The 20,330-nt window shown below is 43.6% G+C and overlaps 1 protein-coding gene across 10 annotated transcripts in view; it reads left to right on the forward strand.

Annotated features, from left to right (window-relative positions):
• Positions 1-20,330, forward strand: part of LOC147010737 (autism susceptibility gene 2 protein homolog) — a 473,526-nt gene that overhangs the window by 91,725 nt on the left and 361,471 nt on the right. For 9 of the 10 annotated variants that reach the window (XM_085859271.1, XM_085859277.1, XM_085859269.1 and 6 more), the window contains exon 2: positions 3,362-3,418. The exons of the other annotated variant lie outside the window; for it this stretch is intronic. In XM_085859271.1, coding sequence (XP_085715397.1) covers positions 3,362-3,418 — 57 coding nt within the window. The remainder of the gene's footprint in view (positions 1-3,361; positions 3,419-20,330) is intronic. 10 annotated transcript variants of the gene reach the window in all.

Genomic DNA, 20,330 nt, shown 5'->3' on the forward strand with positions numbered 1-20,330 from the left:
GGTCACAGTGAGGTCAAATATTTGATTTTGATGGTTTGGTACAGATAACTCGAGAACGGAAGAAGCTACCAATGTCAAATTACACCACATGATTCAGGACGGTGATGGCTAGTGCTGATTAGATTTTGGTCAAAATCGGTCAAAGGTCAAGGTCACAGTGAGGTCAAACATCCAAAAAAAGTTATAACTCGAGAACGGAAGAATCTACCAATGTCAAATTAGACCACTTGATTCAGGAGGGTGATCGCGAGCGCTGATTAGATTTTGGTCAAAATCTGTCAAAGGTCAAGGTCACAGTGAGGTCAAACGTCAAAAAAAATTTTATAACTCGCGAACAGAAGAAGCTACCAATGTCAAATTAAACCACGTGATTCAGGACGGTGATGGCTGGCGCTGATTAGATTTTGGTCAAAATCGGTCAAAGGTCAAGGTCACCATGAAGCCAAACATTCGATTTTTGATGGTTTGGTGCAGAATCATCGTAGAAACTTCTGGTTTGCATCGCTACCTTCTCTCGAGACAGCTTTTATTAGACAATGTCACAGGTCAAGTTGACGATTTCGTAAGTACCATTCTATGACTGCTTGTTTGTTTGTTCATTTGTGTATGCACAGGTATTGAGGCTCATGGAAGAGCGAACAATAGAAGGGGTGCAATGGATTGACAGACAGACGGGGTGGGGGGGGGAAGGGAAAACGGTGGGGTCGACGACAAACGGATGTACCCCGGAGCAAGGAGAGGAGTAAGAACAGGTTTTCACCGGATATAGTATTTCATAGCTAAACTTGTTTGAGCTGTAGCACTGATAAGTAATTTCGGTGGTCTCAAATATAAGAAATGGCATGGATCGTAAAATGAGCTGTAAGTTACCCCAATACGAGCACCCTCTTGGCCTGAGTCAAACTCTTGGCACTTGACGATCTGATGTAAGGATTTGTTTAAAAAAAATTTTGAACCCTACATTACAAGTTATACACTAATTAAAAAGTACTGTTAATTGTGCAAGGGCGGTTGTTCAAATTTAAGCTGGACCTTCAATATTTACACTCTTACCTAAGCTGATGTATGCTGTACTACAAAAAATGATACTTGCATTATTCTTCATAGATACCCTGCTTTGGACATGCAGTTGTCCCATCAGAGTGCACCTTAAATGTATACTTATTAGGATGTGTTCGCACATTTGCCTCTAAGCTGTCTAGCCTGGATTTTAATCCCGACCCAGCTATAAACCATCATCCCGTCGTTTCACAGGCAGGGTGGTTCATCAATGTGTGGACATTAAGCGGGAATTCCGTCTGCCGTTAAAGATCCCCTGGTTTCCTTCGCAAAGAGTAGGTGAGCTATCGCCGGCATCCTGGCCAAAATAGCCATGCCCCCCCCCCCCCATACAATGATGCTGCTCCTCAGCCTTGTGCTGCATATGAATGAACGAATGTTGCCAATGCAGGACATCGTTCTCAACAGCCTCATTCAACCAAAAATATCTTGCCCCCAAATTAATGTTTAATCACAGCTATCTTTGGTCCTCACCATTTTGTGCAGCTATTCCTGCAGGCTTAACTTTTCTTGTTGAACAGAAATATCCCAATCATTTGCCATTCCACCCTCTTTGTCATCTCACTCGCCACCATCTTGATTTTCAGCACGTGCATTGAAGCAGGAAACGCACGAGAAAGCGTGTTGGTTACCGGCACTATGTGGACAAATTTCTTCAAAAGATCCAGCATGCATTACTCAGGCTTTCACAAACAAAAAAATGCAGTTCAATCGCTCAGTCATATCTATGGAGGACAGGAGATTTTGAATGGTGACAGGATGATGAAGGGTTCCTTAACGAATTACATACAGTGCTGTACTCTGTAAACACCGTAATCATATACTTCAGATGTTTTGATATCTCATCTTAGTTTTTAGAGCGTACGGATATATTTATAGTCCGTCTCCAAATCGAGGATCGCTCATAAAATGGATGATTACACATCATGCTTTCTCTCGTCATCGAGTGCTTTTGGTGCTGCAGGTGGTTTTGCTTTGATTTGATGCTTTTTTCTTTTTCCATTTTCATCTTTTTTTTGTGATTGTTTTGTGTCTGTTAAGATGTCTGATAAACCTGGGGTACAGTTGTATGCTCTTATGTCCTACTGCAAATCCTCACAAAAATGTATGTACGTTTATATTTTTGACAGTGATGTTTGACTATAAATGGTAATCCTGGTGTTTCACAGACAGGGCGTATCATCACTGTGAGTGCGGTCTCTCGGAAGGACGTTAAACTGGGCGTCCCACCTGTCGGCATTACTTGATGGATGTTAAACATCCCATGATGTCCTTCGCGAAGAGTCGGCAAGCTATTGCCGGCACCATGAACAAATTCCAAATTGCTGCTCTAACCTACTGAGTCGAATGTCGGGCCTGGCCAGTCAGTTCGTGAAAGACTTGAGCCAAAAACATTCCCTGGCCAACCCCATGAGGTGGGAATAATATTTGCTGGGAAAGGCTGTTCGTGTTTGACTTTTCCAGGGCGTTGGTTGCTGCTAAAATAGTCTCACAGCAAATACCCTTTTTGGTTTGCCGGCGGTAGTCGGGGCAATAATTATGGAATTTGGCTTGGGTGCCGGCACACCATGGCCTATGTTTTGGGAAAGACACCGGATGATCTTTGATGTCTCTCAGCATCAAGGCCGAATGTCTCACGTGGATCTGTGCTCTCATTGATGCGGCGTCTTGCCGGCAAAATGCCAGGGTGACTGTTTATAGTGTGATTTGGAATCGAACCCAGACAAGACAGCTGAAAGGCCATTATACATGTTACCTCTGAGCTATTCTGTCAGCTCGTTTAGATTTTGATTTCAAAATTTTAATTGCTTGCCAATTTTCGCAAATGTGGAAGTTTAAAAAGAAACCACAATAATCGCAGACAAAGCTCGATCCACTTCAATTTATCTGAAGCTCCGAGATGATCCAATTATACTTGGCTTGCCTGAAAGCCAAGTCTTACAAGCATTGACTTCGAGGGCAATTGTGGTGGGACTAGCATCTGGGATTCTGGTACATACTTGAGCTTTCTATTCTGTGAAGGATCATGTTACATGCTCAACTCAAAAAAAAAAAGAGGTTTATATTTGCTTATTTATTGAAAAGATAAAGGTCCTGTTTCATCTATCTGTTACATGAAATTGACTTGCATGATTTGTTGGAAAATTGACAGTATTTGTTTGTTTATTTAGGGGGGAAGGGCGGTGGGGAGGGGGGGGATTAGAACAGTGTTGGAAGAAAGGAGTGGGTAGATGCTGCAGTGCATCAGCCAAAACCGAACGGCCTTCTGACATCTGCTAATGAGCTCTTCTTGTGGTTCCAGGCGCTAACGAGTCGGACGAAGGTGCGGCACGAGCAGTTTGGTGTGATCAAAGCAGAGGTTTGTAGCTGGCGTGGCTGAAACGGTCTGGCCGTCTGAATGCTTAAGCCATTACATGTGGTACAAGTTACTGACCATTACCAAGTGGCACAATGATGGAGTGGAGGGGTAGGCTGTGACTTGGTCCGAGTTTGATGGTTGTTGCCCATCATGGAGTGACCAACGATCCATGGGGTACTGTGGCATATTTTGTTAATGTTTTTTTGCGTGTTTGTGCTAACATCCTCTTCAGCACTTCCTAATTGGGCTCTGTGCTCCGTCTCAGCTGTGTCCTTGGGGAATCTGCACAGACATTGTGTCAAGGAGAGCCTTTAGGGGGGAGTGCACTGGAGGAGAGGTTTGCTCTCCATGTGGGTTTGCTGTCAGCGTGGTACAACTGATAGCAGGCAACGATGCGTTAAAGCTGCCTGGGGAAAGGGAATCGAAAGAATCTCTGAAGCCATGGCGAAAGGAGCTTCCATTCACGGCAGGAGACAACAAAAGTCTGGAGCCCTAGTTATTTCTGTTGGGGACTTTGGAGCAGGTGGGGGGGGGCGGAGAAGGAGGGGAGGGTGTTGGTGGAGATTTTGTGGAGGAGTGAGCATATGGGATGGGGATATGGGGGGCGTTTTATTAAAGTTAATCTCCCACAGATTCTGGAGAATGTGATATTTATGGTTGAATGGTGTTATTTCTGAAGCACATGTAATTGGTTTTATACTATTCATTTCTCTACTTAAGAATAAAATGTAACTCGTTATTTGGCAAGACGAAATGCTATCACTGCCTAATTTGGTTAAATATGGTATAATTACATACAAACACTCGGATTACAGAGGTGCGTAGTCCCCTCCTACCCCCGTCCCCCCATTTTTCCTCCAAGCCGGTTTGTATAACAAAGGGTCGGATAACTTCCTTCACATATTCACACAGACAACTAGAGGGGGACCACTCGGTGGAGTGCAAAACCTCCGCCGCCAATACTGCTGGGTCACTTAAGCGAACCTGATATCCTATTCATTGTAGGTCAAAACGGATCAGACTCCACTGAACCACGATTGAATAAACTAAACTCGATTGACGCGCATGTAGAAATGCCAAAAAAAAATAATTTTTTTTTTGAAAAAAAAGTTGCAAAATTTCTGGGGTTTTTTTCTCTAACAAATTTTTTTGGGGGGGGGTTGGAAATCACTTAAAACGTGTAGAAATGTAAAAAAAATTCAAATATTTTTCAACTAAAATCGAAATTTTTTTGAAAAAAAGTTGCAAAGTTGTTTTTTTTTCTCTAACAAATTTTTTTTTTTTGGTTGGAAATCACTGAAAACATGTTGAAATGCAAAAAAAAATTCAAATATTTTTTCAAAATGGCCGCCATAGCGGCCATATTGGACTTTGGACCAGGTCCAAAATCTAATGGCATGATCCTTGGACCATACCTAATCCCCCCACCAAGTTTCATCGAAATCCATCCAGGAGTTTTTCCATAATACTGTTCACAAACAAACAAATAACTAGAACGGGCACTCAGTGGAGCGCATACCTTCGCCAATGCTACATTTTGCCCTCCCCCCCAGAAACCGTTGATTGTGAGGGTATTTAATCCCATACCACATCTGCCATCTCATATGTGTTATGATGGCTTAAAAACATTAAATTTTCTGCTGTTTGACACCGATTCACGTACATTGTACAATTTCTGTATGAACTCCCTGACCTTTTTGAGTGTCGGTGTCAAGTCAATCTGATATGATGACAACTGGTCACATTATAAGAAATTATTTTCTGGCATTTTTGGGGCATTTTGCACACACGAGTTTCTGTTTTTCTAAATAAGTTATTTATTGTGAACAAACAAACATTTATTGTACAAAAATGACGATTTTGACCTTTTCATGACCTCGACCTTGACCTTTGTACTCTTAATTTTGTAATTGGTATTAGAGTGTGGGGAACAGAACAGTCAACATTTTGGTGTTGGTTTCATGCAAATCGGATAAGAATTAACCGTGTTATGACTAAAACCGCACATTTTGCAATGTCCTGACCCCCCCTGACCTTTGACTCCCAACTGCTAATAAGGGTTATTACGTCATTGTGTCATGTCACATATCACAAGATGGGGAATTGAATTCTGAACATTTTGGCATTAGTTGCATGCAAATTGGATACAAATTGACCGCGCTATGGTAAAAAGACGATTTTGACCTTTTCATGACCTTGACCTTTGACCCGATCGCTCCCAAAATCTAATCAAATGGTCCTCGGATAATAACCAATCATCCCACCAAATTTGCTGCGATTCAGTTCAATACTTTTGGAGTTATGCGAATAACAAACAAACAAACACACATATTCACAAATAAATAAATAAATAAATAAATACACAGCGATCAAAACATAACCTTCGCAACAAAGTTTGCAAAGGTAAAAATGGCCCATAGGGCCAGGACTTGACGAAATTCATAAGTGATCATGACGACCATGAAAAACCGTAGATAGCACTTACCATGTTAAATTAAAATACCTGTCACCTTAATCCGTAACGGATGTGACCAATTTTTAATCCAGTCAAAGATACTCCCTTCCTACGTCCGTGTTTCAAATTTGAAAGGAATCCGTTAAGATTTGGCTGAGACATGAATTTTTGAAAATCGGCCCATGCGAAAAGATACGGATTTTCGCGATTTTCAGGAATTTTCCTGACCTTGACATTTGACCTTGACATGCCAAAAGTTATAGGGTTCTATTCTGGTGGCCAATAAGTCCATTGGTGAAGTTCCATGACATTCCGACTCGAAATGCGACCTGTAGAGCGAGACGTACACACAAACAAACAAACTGAACCGACCAACATACTTGACAAAATGGTAGATTTTGTCAAGTAACAAACAGACAGGGGTGAAAACAGTAACCTCCGTCCATCTTCGATGGCGGAGGTTAATAAATGGAGAATTAAAACTATGAAATGCCGAAATGTCATGCCACGGGGACAGGGTACCTTTTAACAGTACACGCTGCAGAGTAATTGATCACTTAAATTACAAACTTCAGAGATTCTCTTCCTTTGTATTCGAGTTTGACAATTCTTGATGTTCCGGTGCTTTACAGCTATAAAACTGTGAAACCTCTGGTCACTGTAACACTTATTTTGATGTTCGGCCAACTGCGCAGAACATTCCACCCAGGACTTTTGTTGAAGTAAACTTGACATTCATGATACCACGTAATATATTTTTTTGGGGGGGAGGGAGGGGCTGAGGTGGTAGGGAGGTGTGGGTAATGGTCTTTGTGGTACTCTGCTCACCTGTTTGTTTCTTTCTGCAATGACTAACTTTGAGGCTTCACCCTATGGTTTTTCCTCACAGTTTTATATTGTTGTCATTGTCTGTCTTTGAAGTGTTCTTCAAGCCGGACGCTTCCCTTTCCACCCGCAGTGTTACATTAAGGAAATATTCAACCAAAAATGGTTGACTTGTCGCACAAGGGTTCTGACAGAGCCTGCTATTGTTAGTTTTGTTCTTAACATATCAAATGAGACGAGGCCAAGCATTGCACGTTTTGTATTACCGCACGCTGTCAGTCTGATCTGCTCCAGGCTTTATGACACCATGTAAGGGCAGGTTTGTTGAGCACATTATTCTCTTCTCACCCTTGTTTCTTGTTTCCTTTGGCTGTTTCATGTTTTAATTGGACTTTGGTGAGGTGAATAATAGCTTCTGTAGGAGATGCACCTGTAAAAATGATGCCATGAAAGAAGAGAGGGATGTTTCATGATATTTGCTTCATGTGTGTTGGAGTTTATTCCCTACCCCCTCCATCCCACCCCTGCTCACTCCCCATCATAGCAGTTTTTAAATTTTAATTATTTTTTTTACAACGAAATTGAGGCTCATGGAACACACATGACAAGTGGGGTAGCAGGGCAACCAGTAAGGGGGAATGAAAGGGAGGAAACTCAGCAACAGACTCAAACGAGACAGACAAGAGCATGTGCCCGACAACGAAACATGAATCCAGTGCAAGACTCAAACTCGAACGCATATGAGACACGCAAATACATTGCATCAATGTAAACAAATTACATCAAATTAACGTTAAAAACACAAACAAACAAACACCGTCTATTCTCCGAAATAGCTCCCTTCTGCTCCCTCGGTCACCCAACCCTCCCAAGCAATTCAAGGACATGCATGTTCTTCCAGTCACCCAATCGCAATGAAACTTCCAAAATCCACGGTGAATGCACACATAAGCTCTTATTTCTCCTGTCCACGGAATTACCTTCCAGAGGCTGTTCTGCCTCACTCTTCCCTCCAGGACTTCAAGCAAGTAGTGCACCACCATCTCTTGTCATCCCCATTCTGTCCCATGATCTTTATTCCCCCGTTAACCTTATTTAACCCAATCGTCTTATTTGCTAGTTCAATTTCCTCTCCTCCACCCTCTCCTCTTTTGCTGTTCATTAATTTCCATAATGTTTGTTGCACTGCCACTTCTTCATTACTCTTCTGTGAGCCTTGCTCGTGCAAAGAAAAAAAAAAAATTAATACCGACAATTCCAGTACGCGTATCGTCAACTTTCGAAGACAACTTCTCCGAGTACAGAAGATGGAATCTGGCTGCGAAGGAACCCGCAACCGCAACGTTTATCATTATTTGTCATTTTCAACTGAATGTTTCAATTATTTGATTCCCCTCCAATTAAATTATCTGATCTTCTGTTACAAATGTACATCCCATTCTTTTGCATGAATCATGTGTGCGCTTTAAGTGATAATGTAGCTAGTATTTTTTTTTTTTTTTAACTGTTTGATCAAATGTCTGAACGAGGTCGTCAATGAGCAACTTTAAAATATGTCATTCTGTCTTTCTCCACATCTTTGGGTCCTGTTTACATTCCTTGTGTTGTTTGCATTTTCCTTTCTTTTTTAAACTTTGAGGATTTTCAGTCTTTTGATGTTCTCAGTACATTTTGTTTTGTGGCTTGGCTGTAAGAGTGTACATGGATTATTAGTTTAGGCTTCATACAAAAGTAACCAATTGTGCATTATTCTGTCGAGTTTCATTATTATCAGCAAAGTGATGACGAGTTGGAGACACTTAAGTAATGGGTTGTTTGTTTTTACAAAGCAGATGTAAAACCCTTGGTCAGATTGTGTAAAGGCACATGACGACCAAATACATTTTAGAGGCTTTTGACATCTTTGAAGAGTTGCAAACATGAATGGATGAGTGAAAATTTTTATGTGGGAGGTAAACTGGTTAAGTGTATTCTTATGGGTTCAAACGCAAGCTGGCATGATGAAACAGTTTTGGTATGAGTCAGCCAACATCCTACAAATTAACGTTTTTACATCTCCTCTAACTTCTTGAAAATATAAAAACACGAGCAGAAGCCCGTGGGAAAAATATGATGGTATAAAAAAGGAACCCTTTTATTCTTGTGCTGATTGAAAGAGCTCAAAACGTTGGAGGTTATCTAGTTTAGCAAAGAGAAAGAAATTATTTAGGAGCGATTGAGGCAGCGGTCTGTTGCGTAGACACCGCCTGGGTTGAATTTTGTTTTTGTTAAATTGAAAAATTTATACTTTTCCCATAGGTTTGGATTAATTTGAAGCAACTTTTATTTAATATTTTCTCTCCGAAGAGCATTCCAGTGTTTTAGGATGGGACAGAGACAAACCAGCATTAGCCTAATATGTACACACACACGCACACAGTATATGCAGCTTTAAAATGTTAGTATGTACATATCATTGATACATGCCCCACAAAAAAAAACACCTCATGACCAACACACTTACAGATGGTTAAAGGTCATGTGCCAAAATGACGTCATCTTAGCACTTGCATTCTGGGTTGTCCACTTGGGAAAGTACAACTTTGAACAAAGTTTACTTCGACCGCTATGAATTAATTTACTGTTCTGTTATATTAGTTTGAACTGCAAGGGAAGCAGAAAGTTCAAGTTAACCATTGATTTTAGTCATTGGAGTAGATTCACCTGGACTTTCGTCTGGTGAGCTTATGTGATTGAGCGAGTCAGTGAGTCCGTAAACACTTCAGTCATTATCGCCTGAACCAAACACACAATTTTGATAAAACTTGGCCACAAGCATAATTTCTGATGCATTGGCCACATCAAAATCTGTGCTCATTAAGTGGGTCTAATATATTTATTTATTTTTACTAATTGTTTCCAACAATTTTTACTAATTTTTAATTATAACTAATTTTTTCAGATGAGTCCCAATTTGCTCAATTTTCTGACAGTGGCCACATATGCGTCTGGAGACTTCCCAGTCAAGAGTTCTCTTTGAATCGATTGCAGCCAACTGTCAAACACGGCGGTTTTTCAGTGATGGTGAAGGGAACAATCTGGAGCGCTGGCCGGTGAGAGTTTGTGGAGTGCGTTGGCAACATCAACACTACGGTATACATTTCTATCCTTGAAGATGGATGTCTCCCTGTCTTCTCCACTGGTCAGATGGTAAAAAACAACACTCTGTTCATGGAAGATGGAGCTCCATGCCACACTGCAAAAAAGACCAAAGAATGGCAGGATAGAAATGGGATCAAGCGACTTCCATGGTCAAGTCAGTCTCTTGAGATGAATCCCATTGAACACCTCTGGGCCATATTGGATCGATCTGTGTGGAAAAAGTCCAGGAAACCAACATCATGGGCAGAATTGCTAACCCGTTTGCGTGAAGCCTGGGCAGAAATCTCACAAGAGAAAATTTCAGAACTCGTTAGTTCTATGTCTGATAGTGTGAAGTCTACCAAATAATAGTGTATGTATTAAAATGGATCAAATATACATCAAATGTTCAACAAATAAATTCTTTAAAAATCATTGTGTCTATTTACTTCTGTCATGTCTCTGTACACTGTCGAGGCTCGTATGAAGGCAAACACAGAACGTACAAGAAGGGGAGCAGGAGACAAGAGGGGTGGGAGAGGGAAGGAAGAAAACAGTTGTTTTTTTTTTCGGTTTTCTGGGGAACAGACATGAAGAGAACTGTGGAAGGGAGAGGGATGGGGCGGGGAACACAAGGTAAACAAAATGGACACTACATGGACTTTCAGGTCCTTACACGACGGACTTTCAGGAAGGAAAGCAGGGAATTTGAAGGAGGTGGGTTTGGAGTGGAAATCGCAGGGGTAGAAAAGATTGTGGTTTTGGATGGAGGAAGATAAAAGATGGTGGTGCACAGCTGTTTTGAAGACCTGGAGGGAAGAGTGGGATTGAAGAGAGTTTGTTCCAAAGGCCAGAAAAAAAGAGGAATGCAAGAGTGAAGGTGAGCAGTGATTCTTGATTTTGGTAGTTTTAGCAGAGGGGTGTTGCTGGCGGACCTTGAGCGCCCTGCAGAAATATGTGGGGGACATATCTCAGACAGAGCAGACGGGGGGGGGGGGGGCGAGGCCGGAGCGAAGGCGGTGGAAGACAGAAAGACCACCGGCCTGCCTGCAGTTAGGCAGTGAGAAACCCAAAGACTCAGACTCATCACGGAAGATACCAATGATCCTAAATGTCTTGGTTTCCACAGCGTGAAGCTGAGAAAGGTGAGAGGCGGGAGCACCAGTCCAGAGGGGAGAGCAGTAGTCCATCTGGCTGCAGACGAAAGCTTTTTATGTGGTCAGAAGCTCAGGTGTGCCACGGAAGGACTTTTCATGATGGAGGATGCCCAGTCAGTGACTGGCTTTGTTGGCCAGCTTGGAAATGTGGCTTTCCCAAGAAAGATCATGGTAGATAGTGAGACCCAGAAGCTTGAGTGAAAGGACTTCTTCAAGAGGATTGTTGAGAAAGTAGATGGGGGTGGGGGGCGGGGGGGTCCAGACGGTCCTTTCGGAAAGACATAGTGAGAGTGTGAGATTTGTCACGATTGAAGGACATGTTCCACGTGTTGGACCAGCTTGTGATTTTATCCAGATCTGCAGAGAGTGAAGAGGCTGCTGCTTGCCATTCTGAGGATGACAGATGCTATGGCAGAGGGTGGAGTCATCAGCAAAGAGATAAAGAGGATTTTCCAGAGAGTCAGAGACTCCATATCATAGGTATTTGCTCTCTTCTCCGAAACCATACAAAACTTCGATGAAACATGACCACAACCTTCATCACCCGTGATGTACCAAAGTGTTTCTTCACCATGTAATCAAAGATGTTTCTTCACCACTCAGAGGAGGAATTTAATGCCAAAAGCTGATTAACAGTGTCAATTGGTTGGCTTCAAAACACTGGTGTTTCCCATCGCTAATTTTCTCCTGAAAGTTTCACATTGAAAGCAACACTAATGCAATACATATAGGTCATGTCGTATCCTCACTAAAAATATTGTGATACTTTAATGTAACAATAACGTGTAACGTAATATCATGGTGCGGTACAATGTAACTTAATGTGTCGCACGCCAACATGCTTCATTACAGCTGTTGTGCACCAACTGTTATACTGTTCACCGTTCAACATTCCAACTATCCCATTGAATATTGCCAAACAGTTCAAACTTGGAGTCATCTGTAAAGAGCGCATTCTTCCAAGTTTGGTCATCCCACCATTTCCTTTCTGCTGCCCACTTCAGCATTTTTGTTGTCTTTCCTCACCATTTTTTTTGTTCAGCTCTATATCCATTGAGACCACTTTATGCTCATGTCTATATGTTACTGTTCTTGAAAATAAAATAATGTTAACACCTGTACTTTTCAGCTGGTTCATTCACAAGATCATGATTAGATCGTCCTATCACTTAGATAACTTAGCCTGAGCGACTTAGCATCATTTTGGTTTGGATAGTTTTGACTTTCTTCCTTGATCGCTTCTATTACCAACAATTTCAGTTTCTTATATCCTCCTCAATCAATTGTATCCTCAGGTCAGGTATGGGAGCATGTGCCAAAATAGCGCGTCGCTGCGTCCACTTTCCGCCGGTACTCCAGGGGCCTCCGTCTGGCCATCCCCCAGGCAGATGCCAGGCCCATCCCCATCTCCTTGAGATGATGGTCAACCTGCTGAAACCACGAGGCACATGGTCGGCCCATTGGCCTCCTCCACTCATGAGGCTCCCTCGCTGAGAGAACCTGGTGAGCAGGATCAACGTCAGGAAACGAGCCACATGTCCATACAGCCACAGCTGATGCTCACAGACTATGCAGGTAACCAATCTCATTTGAGTCTCTCTCAGCAACCGCTCGTTGGACACAAAGTCAGACCACCAATTGCCAAGGAGTCTCCGAAGAGACCTGGTACCACAGGAATTAAGTCTCAATCTCAGATCCCTGGTCAGAGTCCAAGTGTCACATCCGTAGAGCAAGACTGGAAGCACCAAGGACTTGAAGGCTCGGACTTTCGTCCTGTTGCACAGGTACCGACAGCACCACACCCCATGATCCAGTGAATCTATGACTTCCCAGGCCCGATCCAGATGTATATTGACCTCTGCCTCACAGCCAGCGGATGTGGCTATCACTGCTAAGGCAATTGAATGTCTCCCTGACCTCAACATCCTCACCAAAAACAGGTACAGACAAGATAGCAGCAGCCAATATGTCAATGAAAGCATGTATCTTAGTTTTGACCCAGGAAACCCGTAATCTCAGCGGCTCCGACTCCTCAATCAGCACGATGCACCGCAGCTTGATCTCTCCGGCATCCTCCCCAGAATCCAGTCCATCCAAGCACCTAAAGGTGTTGGGGCCAGTACACACTCCTGACAAACTCCAGTAACAACTGGAAATAAGTCTGAGATGGTATCACATCTCACAGCACTCTCGGTATCAGAGTATAGTTCAGACATCAGATTGATCAATTTTGGTGGCATCCCACGAAGACTAAGAATCCTCCAGAGGGCATCCCGATTTACTGAATCAAACGCTTTACAGAGATCAACATAGGTTGCAAGCAGCCCCTGGCGAAACTCTCATCTGCGTTCGGTGAGGACACGAAGGGCAAGGATACGGTCAATCGTTTACCTCGTTGGTGTAAAGCCTGACTGCTCTGGATGCTGGTGCGGAAGCAGATGGTGACGAACCCGATCAAGAATTAACTGAGCAAAGACCTTGCCCAGCACTGAGAGCATTGTGACCCCTCGGTAGTTGTTTCAGTCCTGGTGATCACCCTTCCCTTTCCAGAGAGGGACAACAAGGCCCCTCTTCCAGTCAATTGGGATGATGCCTGTGTTCCAGGCAGAGCACAGCACTGCATGCAATGACACAAGTGCAGCATTTCCACTAGCCTTGAGATGTTCAGCATGGATGCCTCAAATCCCAGGAGCTTTACCCCAATTCAACCGGTTCACCGCAGCCTGTTTCTCCACAAACAAAGGTGGATTACAGTTGAATGGAGGGTCAACAATAGTGATACGAACACCCCTGACATTCAATTCAACAGCTGGTAGATCAGCCTGGTACAGCCACTCAAAGTAACTGGCCCAGCGGGCCTTCCCTTCAGATTTCTCTGTCAAGAGCCCACCACCCTCTGCTCGAACTGCAGTACACCAAGGGATGGGCTTGGAGGAACGCAACGCGCAAATTCCCCTGTAAGCAGGACAAGAATCACTTGACCACAGGTGATGCTCTACACTCTCAAATATTCCTCGCACATAGGCCTCCTTGTCCACCCTCAGTGCACGTACAGGTTTACGCCTCAACTCCCTGAACAGCTCAGCTCTGGCATTAAGCCTGGCCCTGCGACTATGGTCAATGGTATCCAGTGTACATTCAGAGACAAAATTCTTCTTCGCCCTTCAGTGAGTTCCAAGACATCCACCGGCAACATCAAGGATGGTGGTCTTGAGGGCACTCCACAACTCCTCAGGATTCCCCAAAACACCCTGACCCCCCCCCCCCCCAAAAAAAAAATCCCCAGGAAAAAAATGTTGATCAGGATGCAACAGAGCAACAACCTGTTTGCAAACTTCTCAGCTACCCTCTCATCCTTGAGCTCGCCAACATCCAGCCAAAGCTGGGATAGTACCATTGTCCTGGATTTAATCTGCAACTTCACAGGTCCGACCACAAGCCTGTGGTCGTTATTGAGGAACTGAGCACTCCGGTAGACCCTGCAGTTCTTGATCATCCTCCAGTGACCATCAACAAGCACATGGTCAATCTCCTTTGCCACACCACCAGCGTTGGAATACCAAGTCCAGCAATGAGCTTGTGGGCGCTGAAACTATGAACCAGCCACCCTAAGTCCATGACTTCTTGCAAACTCAAGGATCTTCGTGCTATTCTGGTTCACAGTTCCAGGCCCATGGGAACCAACATATGTCTCATAACCATCCCTATCTGTTCCAGTCGATGAATTGAAATCCCCCAAGACGAGAAGAGTATCTCGCCTGGAGCACTGATCAACCACAGACTCGAGCATGGCATAGAATGTGTCCTTCACGGTGAGATTACTCACCTCATTCAGAGCATTTACAGAGACTATGGAAATGACTCCCACAGAGTGATGAATCCTTCGTGTCATAATCCGCTCGTTGGCTGGTTTTTCCTCAATTATCATTGGAGTCAGCTTATTGGACACAGATACAGTAACTTCTTGGGCATGGTAACCATCAGAGCGAGCAGACCAATATTCGATGTAACCACCCACCATCATCTCGCCGCAATCCGGTCTTCAAACCTCAGAGAGTGCTGCAATACTGATGTTCAAACGCTTGAGTTCAGATGATCCTTTCTTAGGGATAGGACATTCCAGGCACCAACCCGAAGGGACCACCTCAGGTTTGCCCAAGGAGACTGCCGTCTGGTGGATCACACCTCAGCACCACCCCGACACACACCCGCACAATCTGGCCCTGGAAGTTTACCCTGTGGTTTTCTTCATCATCAAGGAATGGGGGTCCTGATGGATTTGCCCCAATCCCATCATCCCACGAACTGTTCTGCGAAGGGAAGCTGCACAGGAAGTACTCCCACGGAGTGGGTTTTCAGATTTCTTTGCGTTTTTGTGTTTTGCAGAGTGAAGGGTTTTACGGTGGCCGGAGTGCAAATCCTTGCCACCAACCTCCTAATAAAAAGTAACGCAACTGCAGGAGGACATCCGCAGACACAGTTGGCCACTAGATATGGATGCCATTGGCTCACAAGGAGCTCCTCCGCCCTTTAACAGGTTTTGTTTTTAATCCTGTTAGGTGTCCACATCCATGCACCCTCCTCACCAGAAAACCTGGTGAAGGAGATGGTTTAATCGCCAACAACCCACCATGAAACAGGTTAGTTCAGGTTTACATGGTACCTGAAGCAAATCTGGATCTAATCTGGCCTGACCTGACACAAAGCAAATTACCTTCAGTAATTTCCCCATTAATTCGGACTTGGAGTCGAGCAAAATGCAAAGAAATTAACCGTGATGGTTACAACAACCTCTGAACGAGGATTTTGCTCCAAATTTCCAAAGGCTGCGAATTAACCTCGTTGCAATTATTACTCCAAATCACGCACTATGCACCAGACTGATGCTGCAGTGATGATAACAGGTTTAACTAGAAGGGCACTCGGTAGAGTGCATACCTCCACCACACAATGCCTAACCCTATCCGACGAGAACATATCGGGCCCAATACATTTTTGAAATATGCTTTATATCGTTTTTGACCCGATCTCTCAATGGTGAAGAATTACTTTTAAGAATTAAAAAATTCTTGGATCTGGATCAAGATTCGGATCTTCACCAAAATCAAATGAATTCGACCTTGTCACACACCCAACCTGTCCACCAAGTTTCGTCCAAATCTGTCTGCAACTTTTTGAGATATTGTGCTATATATTGGTTTTGTCCAATCTCTGAATGATGAAGAATCACTGAAAAAATTATCAGATCCGGATCTGGAGATCTTCACCAAAATGGAATAAATCTGTCCTTGTCACAAACCCAACCTGTCCACCAAGTTTCGTCCGAATCCGGCCACCACATTTTGAGATATCCTGCACACAAACAGACAGAGAGGGGTGAAATCATAACCTCTTTCCACCTTCGTTGGCGGAGGTAATGATGATCAAAGGGAATGGGGAAGAACAAGTAGGGAGAAAAGGGCACACATCACAATTATTATTATCTCCATAACCAACACACCCATGAGCTTCCACTACTTATCGCGTCACTTTATCTCTTTCATACGACATGTTCAGACAGGGCCAGATCACAAGACAAAGAAAAGGAACCATGTCCCCACATGATCTCTGCATGGGGTCTCTGCTGTGGTTTGAGGAGGGAGGTACTGAGGCTGAGCTCGTGTGGAAAGAAACGATCTGCGGGTCGCATCCAGATTCATAGTCTCTCGGGGTCTGCGCCTTTGTTCAGCATCACTGAGCCCAATCTCGCTCTTGGTCCTGCACCTCAAGTTGCTCGTCTCAAACTGTGAGCCAACTTGTTGCCGTTCTGAGCTGTCCCTCAAGCTCCTCTCCCCTCAACGCTCTAACCAACTGCCCATTCCGAGCTGTTACAAACTGTACCAGCCCCTTGGCTATTCTTCCTGAATGTAGGCCAATTGGTTCTCTGTCCAACCTCTTGAGCATTGTGCCACGCCCACATCTACAAGTGGTTCTGGCGGTGTCAGCAGTTCCCAGCACGGGCTGCATTTCTTACCTTGGAGCATGATTGTGAGGCGTTACGTTTGCCATTCCCAGGGGACTGGGGTGGGTCTAGAATTAATTGGGCTCGTAGACCTGGTGAAATCACTTTTTCTATATTATATTTTGTACTAGCTGAAGTACCCGGTAATACCTGGGAAATTTGCCCTATTTTCCTCATGCGAGTTAGACTGAGGCATTAGTTGTATGGAGAAAATTAGGAAGGCTTCTTTTATTCCTCAGATTTATGGAAGGAAGGCTTCATGCTGCCGTAATCCTCAGAGAGGTCATAGTTGAAGGCGGCCTTGAGCCACTCAATGTTTCTAGCAGCAGTGGCAACTGTCCTTGATGTCCTGACAAAACCTGGACCTAGAAAGCTGGAACGTGATTTTTGTGCTTCTCTCGCCCGTCGGTGTGACGCTCTATTTGCAGTTAGGCGATGCTCTCTCTCTGCAGCCGACTCCGCTTGCCTGACTCGTTCATGAGCAGATATATCAGCAGTAAGACGACTCTCTCGCTCTCTCTCTCTCTCTCTCTCTCTCTCTCTCTCTCTCTCTCTCTCTCTCTCTCTCTCTCTCTCTCTCTCTCTCTCTCTCTCTCTCTCTCTCTCTCTCTCTCTCTCTCTCTCTCTCTCTCTCTCTCTCTCTCTCTCTCTCTCTCTCTCTCTCTCTCTCTCTCTCTCTCTCTCTCTCTCTCTCTCTCTCTCTCTCTCTCTCTCTCTCTCTCTCTCTCTCTCCATGCTCTCTCTCTCTCTCTCTCTCTCTCTCTCTCTCTCTCTCTCCCTGCTCTCTCTCTCTCCATGCTCTCTCTCTCTCTCTCTCTCTCTCTCCATTCTCTCTCTCTCTCTCTCTCTCTCTCTCTCTCTCTCTCTCTCTCTCTCTCTCGCTCTCTGCAGCCGACTCTGCTTGCCTGGCTCGTTCATGAGCAGATCTATCAGCAGTTAACTGTTCCCGTGCACGTGCAGTTCGAGAATTCAAATAACGGGGAGAATGTGTATGTTTAAAAAGTCAACGAATACGAATATTTTGTATTTCAAAAAACCCTAGCGTTTTTAACCATGAAGCCTTTTGTTACGATTAATACGCCGGCGCACTATTCGAAAGCCATTTTTTTTTTTATGGAAATTTTATTATTATTTTTATATATATATATATATATATATATATATATATATATATTTTCATTTTTATGGAAAGCCACTTTGCACATCCTGCAGCTGAATGTTATGTCTATATGTGTGTAAAGTTTCATCAAGATCGGTTCACTGGTCTAGGAGCTTATTGGTTACAAACAAACAGACAGACAGACAGACAGAAGGACTGCCATTTATTTAGTTGATATAGAGTCAAGGCTCGTGGAAGAGCGAGCACACTGAACTGATCAGGATGCAACAGAGCAAAATAAACTGTAGGGAGAGAGGGGGAGGGAGGCATCAACAGCTTTGTTGAAGGACAAAATAAAGGGGGACTTGAACAAATGATGGGTGTGGGAAGGAATGAGGAGTAAGTTGGGATGCACAAGGTGGACAAGATGGATATGGAAGCAAACTCTCTGGGAGGAAAAACTGGGAATTTGTGAGGGAGGGGTTAATGAGGGTAGAAAAGGTCATTGTTTTGGATGGGGGATGATTTGATAAGATGGTGAACATGAGAGTGCAGGTTTATGTGGAACAATTCCCAGGCTGAGTTAACATCTTGGGTAGTAGATATAGGAGACCAGTCCTGAAGAGAGATGGCTGCTTGCAGTCCCTGCACGACTGCCTGAGTGAACTGAAAGACTCGCTTGCAGTGAGGCAGCTCTCTGAGAATAACTAGAGGGATGTTGACTGTCACAAGAATATGATCAGATGAACTAATTGGGGCAAAGGAATAGCAGGATACATTTTGCAGGGGTAGTTTGTCCACACAAAGTTCAGGAGGGAGGATTTTCCATTGGAAAAGCCTGGTGTTGGCTTAGCGGTTAGAGTGGCTGGCTTCGGATCTGGGGTCCTGAGTTTGAGCCCTGTCGGTTGCTGAATTAACACCAGGTGGGGTTGACTGAGCCTGTTATCCTTCCGAGGTCAGCAAAATGAGCACCAGTGTACTGTTAAGAGGGGCGCTGCATCAGCGGCATTGCCGTATCCCTAACCAATGATGCAATCAGCAGCCACAGGCTGCACACGAGAGTGAGTGAGCCATTGGGAAAATGTGGGTTAGAAAGTTCGCAGATTGATTCAATTCCACTGTTCACTTTAACAGAAAGTTAAATTGTGAAGGCAATCATTCAAAGACCTGATGAGGGGAAATGGTGGTTCACGATTATCATCTCCTGAACAAACTTCAATATGTGCTCTATCATTTTGAAACGGATACCACAAACTTATGTTGAACGTGTCCGAATGGTATAACTAATCCATGTTATACCCGTTACTCCATATTCATGTCCCCAAAATAATATTATAGTACATGGAAAGAGCATACACACAACAACAACCACAACCACAATGACGGCAGCAACAACAACTATGTGTCATGATAAAAGATCCTTTTATTTGTGTTTCACATCATTTTACATCTTCATTGAGACTCGCAGATGTCCATGCGATGTTTGTAAAGTGCAACATACAATCTGATTAAACCCGTCAGCAAAGTGATGGGTCGGCACGGGTTCTGATTTAAAATCATAGTTTTTCGATACACTCTCCATTCATTTGTGAGGGTAGCATTTATAACCAAAGCTAATCTTGACCGCTAGGTGATTAGGGTTGCCTCAAATGAGGTTTTAAAGGAGTTGGGATGCGACTGAGCAACCAGATGATGGAAGTTACACTATTCACAGCAGAAATCATTTGGAGGGACTTGTACCAAAGGAGTTGTTTGTGATGAACTATAAAAATAGTCCTTCAGCCCTTCAGAGTTTTATGATGAGCCATTGTGTTTACAAGCTTACATTGCTGATTAATTTTGGTTGGTACTTACTTTGGACATCACCAGCACCTTCTGTTTTTCTGGCACATTCAAAGTCTGCATCCCATGAACCCAGCGAGCCACAAAATATTTCCAGCCAACCAGGTTCTTACTTATGTAATCATACATACATACATACGTACATACATACAGTCGTGGCCAAAAATATTGGCACCCTTGCACCTTTTTCAAATAATGCACCATTTCCTCTGGAAGATTGTTGAAATTTTAAAATCTTTTGGTGTCCACATGTGTATTTCTTTGGCTTGCAGTGGAACGAAACCCCCCCAAAAAGCTGAAAAAATTACTAAATCTGAGCTTATTCCACACAGAAATCCTAAAATAGCCCGGATAATATCATTGGCACCTTTTAGAAGTTGTTAGAAATATTCGATTTCAAACAGGTGATTCTC

The sequence above is a fragment of the Eptatretus burgeri genome, chromosome 16, assembly GCF_056783735.1.
Source record: "Eptatretus burgeri isolate ZD-2024b chromosome 16, Ebu_testis_v1, whole genome shotgun sequence".
Taxonomy (NCBI): domain Eukaryota; kingdom Metazoa; phylum Chordata; class Myxini; order Myxiniformes; family Myxinidae; genus Eptatretus; species Eptatretus burgeri.